The 10,481-nt window shown below is 50.2% G+C and overlaps 2 protein-coding genes across 2 annotated transcripts in view; both read left to right on the forward strand.

Moving 5' to 3' along the window:
* Gpatch3 (G patch domain containing 3) overlaps positions 1–649 on the forward strand; it is a 10,822-nt gene extending 10,173 nt beyond the window's left edge. The window contains exon 5 of the mRNA XM_013032270.1: positions 181–649. Within this exon, the coding sequence (XP_012887724.1) occupies positions 181–430 (250 nt within the window). The 3' untranslated portion in view covers positions 431–649. The remainder of the gene's footprint in view (positions 1–180) is intronic.
* Positions 650–1,116: 467 nt separating this feature from the next.
* Gpn2 (GPN-loop GTPase 2) lies at positions 1,117–10,240 on the forward strand. The gene is made up of 5 exons (XM_013035841.1): positions 1,117–1,650; positions 2,300–2,456; positions 4,855–5,015; positions 7,027–7,157; positions 9,825–10,240. The coding sequence occupies exons 1-5, from the start codon at positions 1,240–1,242 to the stop codon at positions 9,895–9,897; spliced, it is 933 nt and encodes a 310-aa protein (XP_012891295.1). The 5' UTR covers positions 1,117–1,239; the 3' UTR covers positions 9,898–10,240.
* Positions 10,241–10,481: the final 241 nt, after the last annotated feature.

Consider the following 10,481-nt stretch of genomic DNA (forward strand, 5'->3'; position numbering starts at 1 on the left):
GGCTTTTTTTCTTTTTGCTTATGTGGTGCTGAGGAATCGAACCCAGGGCCTCATGCATGCAAGGCAAGCGCTCTACCACTGAGCCACCTTCCCAGCCCAGAAACCCACAGTTCTGTATTTTAGGACAAATTGGATAGGTAGTAGCTATCTCCCTGCCTTTTCCCAACCTCTTTACTCCAGTTTCCTCTCATTGAAAGCCCTTTTTAAATCCAGGTACCACGGAGAGAAGCTCCAACCATTTGGGCAACTGAAGAGGTCTCGTGGAACTGGTTTGGGACTTATTTCCACCATCTATGATGAGCCTCTACCCCAGGACCAGAAGGAGTCGCTGCTGCGCCGCCAGCCACCCACCAGTTTGAAGTTTCGGACAGACATGGCCTTTGTGAGGGGTTCCCGTTGTGCCTCGGACAGCCCCTGGGAGCCTGAGTGAGAGTTGAGGGCTTCCTTGGTTAGGACCTTTGTTGGTTGAAGCGTGGGGCCCTTTACCTGGGCCTTCACTTTCACTGAAGCACAAAGGATTCTGGAAGCAGCAATCTGTGCCACTGAGACTTGGTGCTCAGTTCTCTACCTCAAGGACATTAAAAAAGCAAAAACAACCCCCAAAAGTTGTCTCTCCTCTTGGAGATAAGGGTTTGTTTAATGGCTGCTCCTTGGTCTCCTAATTCTAGTTTGTTTGGGCTTGCCCCAGAGCCTGCGAAAGCCGGACTGTCAGAGGTCACAAGCATGGCTTCCTTGCAGGCCAGGAAAGCCAGAAGAGGGAAAGGACAAGGAGGAGAGGCTTCGTGCTGGCCTGCAGTCTCCCCCAGCTCTTACATCGCCTCTCCCTTCACGGCTGGAGACGGGTAGGGCGAGTCCTCGGGTGACCCAGGCTTGCAACAGAACGCGAGAATAAAGAATGTCTGCGACTCCACTTTATCTTCCCTTGTGTTCCAAGAGAAGGCTGGAGGTTCCAGGAAGGCGCGGCCAGCTCGCGGAGGGCGCGCCACCCACGGGGGAGGACGCGGCGGTGCGGGCCCGCCCCCAGCGATACGTCACCGCGGTGTAGGCGGTACTTCCTTTCAGGGGCCGCTTCCGCCGGCACCCGGAAGTCAGGAGCGTGTTTCCGTGCCGGGCGGTTGGGGGCGGCCGTTCTCCTCAGGTAACCCCGGGACGCCGCGGTCTGCTCCCAGTGAAGTACCAGACGAGGGCACGCCCCCCGCCGCGTGGCTCGGACGCTTCCCCACCGGGCCCCGTTCCTCCATGGCGGGGGCTGCTCCGGCCGCCGCCTTCGGGCAGGCAGTGATCGGCCCCCCGGGCTCGGGGAAGACCACGTATTGCCTGGGCATGAGCGAGTTCTTGCGCGCGCTGGGCCGGCGCGTGGCAGTGGTGAACCTGGATCCGGCCAACGAGGGGCTGCCGTACGAGTGCGCCGTGGACGTGGGCGAGCTGGTGGCCCTGGGCGACGTGATGGACGCGCTGCGCCTGGGACCCAATGGCGGCCTGCTGTACTGCATGGAGTACCTGGAAGCTAACCTGGACTGGCTGCGCGCCAAGCTCGAACCCCTCCGTGGCCACTACTTGCTCTTCGACTGCCCAGGCCAGGTGGAACTCTGCACTCACCATGGCGCTCTGCGCAACATCTTCTCCCAGATGGCTCAGTGGGACCTCAGGGTGCGTCTTGGGTCGGGGCAAGCCCAGGCCCATTTTGCAGAGGGAGCAACTGAGACAGGAAGGAGAACAGAGGCCACGTCCCCGTGTCACACGAGGCAATAGGGATTGCCTTGATTTGGAATAAGTTGAGGTCGAATTTTACCTCTGCTTCTGCTCACTATGTGATTTGCGTATGACACCTCTCTGAACCTTAGTGTTTTTCCATCTGTAAAATGGACACTCGTGTCTATCAGGATCTTTGGAAGGATTATGTGGAAGGTGTCTCTGGTAGATTTTTCAGTTGATGGGCAAAAGCAAAAGAAAGAATGAAGGTAGCCAGGGCATGATGGTGCATGCCTGTAATCCCATCATTCGGGAAGCTAAGGCAAGAAAATTGTAAGTTGGAAGCCAACCTGTCCTATATAGCAAGACCCTGTCCCAAAATAAAAGAATGGAGACAGGTGAAACAGTGGAAGCAGAATTCGAACCTGCTGCCCACTGGGAGTCTCTGCTCAAGACATGAGCACAGCCATTAGAACAAAATAAAGCAAACATGATTGGGGAAGGCTTTCACTCGGTCCTGCAGCTCCATCTGATGAGGGAGACGGTCCCAGAGGTTCCCTGCATGCGCCAGCCCAAGTCACATTTGCCCTGTCTTTTCCCCTCCCAGCTGACAGCTGTCCACCTTGTGGATTCTCACTACTGCACAGACCCAGCCAAGTTCATTTCAGTACTGTGCACCTCCCTGGCCACCATGCTGCATGTGGAACTGCCACATGTCAACCTCCTCTCCAAGATGGACCTCATTGAACACTATGGGAAGCTGGGTAAGAGCTTGAATTTCAGACATGAAGGAGCAGGGCAGGACCTGGGCTGGCATGAAGCTCAGATCTCAGCTGAAGCTGCCTCTGGGACAATGCGTGGTCGGGTGAGAATAGCCAAAATAAGTCCTGCCTGTTGCTCTTTGACTTTGTGCTGGATATTATTGCAGAATTCGGAGAAGAGAGCTACAGGTGGTTATATGTGTTATAGAAGCAGTTAAAACAAGGTGATAGGAGCTTGGCTTACACCTGTAATCCTAGCTACTCAGAAGGCCAAGATCTGAGGATTAAGGTTTGCTGCTCAAGCAGCAAAGTCTGTGCAACTCTTATCTCCAATTAACTAGCAAAAAGCCAGCAATGGAGATGTGGCTCAAGTAAAATGCCAGCCTTGAGTGAAAAGGCTTGAGTTGAAGCCCCCAGTACAGGCACCACAGTAAAGTGATAGGGAAGAAATGAAGTGTGGTGAGTTAGCACTGTGCTAACTCACAGCACTGTGCTGTGAAGCATGGCATCTGAACTGATCCGGAGTGGTGAAATAGTGCCAGCTGAGGGGGGACTCTTCTAGACAGAGGGCCTAGTAGGAGTAAAAATCTTTGTTGTTGTTGTTTGGCCAGTCCTGGGGCTTGAACTCAGGTCCTAGGCACTGTCCTTGAGCTTTAGCTCAAGGCTGGCACTCTACCACTTGAGATACAGCACCACTTCTGGCCTTTTCTGTTTATGTAGTACTGAGAAATCGAATCCAGGGCTTCATGCATGCTAGGCAAGCACTCTACCACTAAGCCACATTCACAGCCCCAAAGCTTTGTTTTATTTCTCACAATTTTGGTGACTGGGAAGTCTGGGGAGGGCCTGCTCTTGACTTATAGAAAGCCAGCCTCCTTACAGTTGTAACATCAAGTGGCAGAGATACCTGAGGGAGAGAGGATAAGCACAATGTGGAGGAAATGGAAAAGCAGGCTAGCAAGAATCAGAGGTGTCCTGTGAGGTCCCAGTGTCCACATTTCTTTTCTTTTTTTTCTTTTCTTTTTTTTGTCAGTTGTGGGACTTGAACTCTGGGCTTGGGCGCTGTCCCTGCGCTCTTCAGCTCAAGGCGAGTGCTCTACCGCTTGAGCCACAGCGCCACTTCTGGTTTTCTAGTGGTTTGTTGGAGATAAGAGTCTCACGGATGTTCCTGCCTGGGCTGGCTTTGAACCTCGATCCTCAGATCTCAGCCTCCTGAGTAGCTAGGATTACAGGTGTGAGCCACTGGTGCACAGCTTCCACATTTCTTTTCTTACCAAATTACTGCTCTGCTGTACTGGAGGCATTGGTTCCTTGAATCTGAAGCATAAAGAAACCTAAAGAGGGGCTGGGAAGGTGGCTCAGTGGTAGAATGCTTGCCTTGCATGCATGAGGCCCTGGGTTCAATTCCTCAGCACCACATAAGCAAAAAGTAAAAAGAGCCGGAAGTGGCGTTGTGGCTGAGGGACAGCGCCCAGACCCATGGCTCAGGCCCCACGACCAGGACCCAAAAAAAAAAAAAGAATTTCGGGACTGGGAAGGTGGCTCAGTGGTAGAGCACTTGCCTTGCATGCTTGAGGCCCTGGGTTCGATTCCTCAGCACCACATAAGAAAAAAGCCAGAAGTGGTGCTGTGGCTCAAGTGGTAGAGTGCTCACCTTGAGCTGAAGAGCTGAGGGACAGTGCCCAGGCCCAGAGTTCAAGCCCCACGACCGACCAAAAAAAAAAAAGGAAGGGCTGGGAATGTGGCTTAGTTAGCAGTAGAGTGCTTGCCTAGCATGCATGAAGCTCTGGGTTCCATCCTCTGTACCCACATAAACAGAAAAAAAGCTGGAAGTGGTGGCACTGTGGCTCAAATGGTATAGTGCTAGACTTGAGCAAAAGAAGCTCAGGAACAGCACCCAGGCCCAGAGTTTAAGCCCCAGGACTGGCAAAAAAAAAAAGACAAAAGGAAAAGAAGAAAATGTAAATACTAAACTGGGTGCCGGTGGCTCACACCTGTACTCCTAGCTACTCAGGAGGCTGAGATGTAAGGATCACAGTTCAAAGCCAGCCCGGGCAGGAAAAGCTGTAAGACTCTGATCTCCAATGAACCACCAGAAAACCAGAAGTGGTGTTGTGGCTCAAGTGGTAAAGAGCTGAGGACAGTGCCCAGGCCCAGAGTTCAAGCTCCACATCTGACAAAAAAGAAAAGAAAAAATGTCCTAGGGCCTCGTATATTCTCAGATGCTATACCACGACATTCCATCCAAACCTTTCTCCCCTTGGCTTAACCCCAGGGCTTCACGCTCACTAGCCAGAGTGTCAGTCTACCATTAAGCCAGACCCACAGTCTCTCTAGTCTCAGCTCCTCTTTAGTCCTCAGCCTAAGGCAAGTTGCTCCTGAATCCTGGTTTTTCTTCTAGCCTTCAACCTTGACTATTACACGGAGGTCTTGGACCTTTCCTACCTGCTTGACCACCTGGCCTCTGACCCTTTCTTCAGCCACTACCGTCAGCTGAACGAGAAACTGGTGCAACTGATTGAAGACTACAGCCTGGTCTCTTTTATCCCTCTCAACATCCAGGTATTGGGTACTGAGAGGTCACTAGCCAAGCGCATAGAACGATGTGAGGGCTAAAACAATGGTCTTTATCCTGGGTGTGTTTTGGGGTCCCTTGCTTTTAGAACCAGGGGGTGTGGTGGGCACAACAGTAGTGGTGTAGGTGGAACAAACTTCCGCCTTGTCAGTTCTTCCTACATGTATTCCTGGAGTGAAGATGAGTTGAGTCAACAAAGTCATCAGCCAGCAGCCTCAAGACCACAAACAGGGCCCATTTACATACATGTTTTTTGGTGACTTTGCAAAATTGTACCTAACTCCTATCCTTCTCAACTTGCCCTTGTAAAGCTAATCTAAGAGACACAGGTATATGTTAGATATGTTTCTGTAGGAAGTAGGCTTCACCTAATTCCCTATTTTGTGTGTGTGTGTGTGTGTGTATGCATGCACGCGCCAGTCCTGGGGCTTGAACTCAGAGCCTAGGTGCTGTCCCTGAGTTCCACCCCTCTCCCCAGGGCTAGTGCTCTACTATTTGAACCACAGTTCTGCTTCTTCTTTTTTTTTGGTAGTTAATTGAAAATAAGAGTGTCGTGAACTTTCCACTCAGGTTGGATTTGAACAATGATTCTCAGATCTCAGCCTCCTGAGTAACTGAGATTACAGGAGTGAGCCACTAGTGCCCAGCTTGTTTTTTCCCTTTCTGATGCCATACTTTTCTCCTCTGTTGTGAAAAGGAGAGGTACAGTATCCTTTTTTTTTCCCCTCCTCTGGTCCTGGAGCTTAAACTCAGGGCCTGAGTACTGTTCCTGAGCTTCTTTTGCTCAAGGCTAACACTCTACCACTTGAGCCACAAGACCACTTCTGGCTTTTTCTGAGTAACTAATTGGAGATAGTGTTACAGACTTTCCTGCCTGAGTTGGCTTTGAACTGCAATCCTCAGATTTCAGCCTCTTGAAATAGCTAGGATTACAGGTATGAGCCACCAGTGCCCAACTTCAGTATACATTCTTAACTGCACTTACTCAGGCTTTTTCTGCTGGGACTATACATGTATTTTGATCTGTGTAATAGTTATTATTACTGATTTGAGTGAAGAAAATAGTTATAAGTGACACATTTAACTTACAGAGTATTGTAATGTAGGATTGACTCCTTGACCTTAAGTGGTAGGTGGTTGAGTAGAGGACAGATAAATTACTGGGCATTTCTTTCCTCCCTCCCTTCCTTCCTCTCTCCCCCTCTCTTTCCTTTCCTTTTCCTTCTTTCTTTCCTTCTTTCCTTCCTTCCTTCCTTCCTTCTTTGCGTCTTAACTGGGTCTCAACTCTGGGCCTGGGTGCTGTCTCTGAGCTTTTGTGCTCAAGGCTAGCACTCTGCCACTTGAGCCATATTTCCACTTCCAGCTTTTTGGTGGTTAATTAGAAATTAGTCTCACAGACCTTCCTGTCCAGGCTGATTTTGAACCATAATCCTCAGATCTCAGGTTCCTGAGTTGCTAGGATGACAGATGTGAGCCATTGGTGCCTAGCCTGGGAATTTCTTTCTTTCTTTTTTTTTTTTTTTTTTGGGTCCAGTCGTGGGGCCTGAACTCTGGGCCTGGGCGCTGTCCCTCAGCTCTTCAGCTCAAGGCTAGCGCTCTACCACTTGAGCCACAGCGCCACTTCTGGCTTTTTTCTTTTTGCTTATGTGGTGCTGAGGAATCGAACCCAGGGCCTCGAGCATGCAAGGCAAGTGCTCTACCACTGAGCCACCTTCCCAGCCCTGGGAATTTATTTCTAAGAAAGCAGGGGTATTGTCAATAATGAGAATACAGCCAGGGGACTAAGTTGCACTGAGGAGCTAATGTGTTCTAATCTGGGTAGGCTGGTGGTTGGAAAGGGTAGGTTTTAGTCAATGTACATAGAACTGCTCTAGGCTGAAGAAGTCACCCATACAGCTGCATCAGCAGGTGAAATGGGAGAGTATGTTTGGAGATTATAGGATTTTTGGTATAGTTCTAACACCTCTGTTTTACTTGTAAAATTGTTTCTCTTCTCAGGACAAAGACAGCATTCAGAGAGTCCTGCAGGCTGTGGATAAAGCCAATGGCTATTGTTTTGGAGTCCAGGAGCAGCGAAGCCTGGAGGCCATGATGTCTGCTGCTATGGGTGCTGACTTCCACTTCTCCTCGTATCCTTACTCGCAGCCACAGCCAAGAGGAGACTGGGGCTTGGAAATGGTCACAGAAAGGTCAAAGAAAGGTATTGGTGGTTCATGCCTTTAATCCTAGCTACTCAAGAGGCTTCAGATCTGGAGGAAGTTCAAAGCCAGCCTAGGTATAAAAACCCAAAAGACTCATTTCCTGTACGGGTGTGGTTCAAGTGGTAGAGCAAATCAGCTGAGCAAGAGTAAGAAGTCCAAGAAAATCCTAACACTGGCAACAAAAAACACAGGAGGTACAGTTTTGACTGATTTCATACTGACCAGTTAGTCTCCCTGGTGACTTTATTTATTTACTTATTTAATATTTAATTTTTTGGTCCAGTCGTGGGGCCTGAACTCTGGGCCTGGGCGCTGTCCCTCAGCTCTTCAGCTCAAGGCTAGCGCTCTACCACTTGAGCCACAGCGCCACTTCTGGCTTTTTTCTTTTTTCTTATGTGGTGCTGAGGAATCGAACCCAGGGCCTCAGGCATACAAGGCAAGCGCTCTACCACTGAGCCACCTTCCCAGCCCATCCCTGGTGACTTTAATATGTATGAAGTCTGGTCCCTTAGAAGGCTACAGGATTGGGCTGGGAAGGTGGCTCAGTGGTAGAGCGCTTGCCTTGCATGCTTGAGGCCCTGGGTTCGATTCCTCAGCACCACATTTGCAGAAAAAAAAAGCCAGAAGTGGCACTGTGGCTCAAGTGGTAGAGCGCTAGCCTTGAGCTGAAGAGATGAGGACAGCACCCAAGCCCAGAGTTCTGGCCCCACAACCCGGCCCAAAAACAAAAACAAAAAAGAAGGCTACAGGGTTGGCTACATGTCCAACCCTGGAGGCAGGATTGTCATCAGCAGGGATAAAGTTGACAGATATTGACTAGAGAATCAACTGATACAAAGGCCTAGAAATGGAAGGGGATTTGGCTATTGGGAGAAGTTCAAGGGCTCCGTTTACCTGATGTGTTATGTGTGAGGGGGATGCTAGAGTGCAGACAAGGTCGGCAGGACTGGCAGTGGATGGCTTGAATGCCCTTCAGAAGAGTGTGGATGTGTGTGCTGATCAGTGGTAGAGCGCTTGCCTGGCATGCTTGATACACTGCTTTCCCTACCCGGCCCTGCAAAAAAAGAAAAGAGGTAGACTTCAGCTCTGGGGTGGACAGTGTTGATCCAGCTCTCTGAAACAGTGTGACCTGCTAAGATGCACCTTTTTTTTTGTCAGCTGTGGGGCTTGAACTCAGGGCCTGGGTACTGGCCCTGAACTCTTTTGCTCAAGGCTAGCACTCTATCACTTTGAGCCACAGTACCACTTCAAGTTTTCTGGTGGTTAATTGGAATCTTACAGAAGCTGGGCGCCAGTGGCTCATGCCTGTAATCCTAGCTACTCAAGAGGCTGAGATCTGAGGATTGAAGTTTGAAGGCAGCCAAGGCAGAAAAATCCCCATGAGAGTCTTATCTCCAATTAACCCACCCTTGAGCAGAAAGCTCAAGGACAGTGCTCAGGCCCTGAGTTCAAGCCCTATGACTGACAAAGGGAAAAAAAATAATAGAAAAAAATGGATAGAGACTGAAAAGTGTTAAGGATGTAGACTATAGTAGTTTGTGACCGAGTGGTTAGGGGATAGATGTTTGCCCAGAGGGATGGGTGGTAGTGCTGTTTATTAGGAGCAGGAAGAGGAAAAAGGTAGCATGCCTGTAATCCTAGTTATTCAGGAGGCCAAGATCTGAGGATCATGGTTCAAAGCCAGCCCAGGCAGGAAAGTTTGTAAGACTCTTATCTCCGGGCTGGGAAGGTGGTTCAGTGGTAGAGTGCTTGCCTTGCATACATGAGGCCCTGGGTTCGATTCCTCAGCACCACATAAGCAGAAAAAGCTGGAAGTGGAGCTGTGGCTCAAGTGGTAGAGCACTAGCCTTGAGTTGAAGAGCTGAGGGACAGCTCCCAGGACCAGAGTTCAGGCCCCAGGACTGACCAAAAGAAAAAAAAAGAATCTTCAATTAACCGCCAGAAAACCAGAAGTGGTGCTGTGGCTCAAAGTGATAAGAGTGCTATCCTGGAGCAAAGTGAGTTCAGGGACAGTGCCCAGGCCCCGAGTTCAAGCACTACAGCCAGCAAAAAAAAAAAGAAGAGGGGGCAGATGTGTCATTAACGGGCTCAAAGCTTGCCGGTGTGCTTTGAGAGAGCCATTGGATCTCCACAGCTGTACAAGACTCCACCAGACCTTTGTAGCTGCATTAGTGACCAGTGCGTGAGTCCGTCAAGGTCACAGGCCTTGTTGAGGCAGGAAAGGAAGTCCAGGCCCTCTAGGCTAATTGTCTCAAATTTAGCATGTGATAGAGACAGATTTACCAGGTGATAGAGACAGCTCCTTGGGCTAGGAGGAAAACAGTGTCAGCCAACACCTACTGATTTGTGTCAGGCATTTTACTTGTAGGAAATAAGCTCTCTAGCACAAATGAGTTGCAATGGCAAGCACATTTGGGAACAGTCTGGGTGGGATGCTAGAGGCTTCTCAGGGCCACCTGGTTCCTGTTTATAGACAGGAGGAAGGGAGGAGGAGGGGAAGAAGCGGCCAGCCATGGTTGGAGGGTGGGCATCTGTAGAGGTCATACACTAGCCAAGCCAATCCTGTGCCATCAGCCTTAACGCACCCTCCTGTAGCACACTGGGCATCCAGGAGAAGTACTTGGGGTCCTCAGACCAGTCCGTGGAGCAGGAAACCATGCAGCTATAGCGACAGAGAGGCCCAGGAGAACAGTGGACAGACACAGCCGGCCACGGAGCCTAAAGAAGTCCTTTCGGCCAACATGCAGAGCCTGGCGAAGGGGCAGTGGCTCTACAAAGCACTTCTGGACAGAAAACCAGACAAGGCAAAGAGCAGAACACCCGCCACAGTGGTGCCTTGGGGCCTAAGTGCTGCCTTCAGGAAGTGCTGGTGGATGTTGAAGACCGGCTCGACTTGGACTGTGTTGGAGTGTTGGAATGCTTATTTAAGAGTTTACTTTCTATGTCCACACCCCCTCCCCACCCGCTCCCCCATCCCGAGGGTTTGAACTCTGTCTGAGCCTAGGTGCTGTTCATGAGCTTTTTCACTCATGACTAGGTCTCTACCACAGCTCTACTCCTGGCTTTTTTGTGGTTAATTGGAGATGAGTCTTTCCTGCCCAGGCCAACTTTGAACTGTGATCCACAGATCTCAGCCTCCTGGGTAGCTAGGATTATAGGCATGAGCCACTAGTACCTGGCTATTTTCTACTTCTTGTGGTTTCCAAACTTTTTCAACTCTGGTTTGGGGTAGAAAAAGGGACTCCTTGTGAG

This window comes from Dipodomys ordii, unplaced genomic scaffold (genome assembly GCF_000151885.1).
Source record: "Dipodomys ordii isolate 6190 unplaced genomic scaffold, Dord_2.0 Scaffold6, whole genome shotgun sequence".
Classification (NCBI taxonomy): domain Eukaryota; kingdom Metazoa; phylum Chordata; class Mammalia; order Rodentia; family Heteromyidae; genus Dipodomys; species Dipodomys ordii.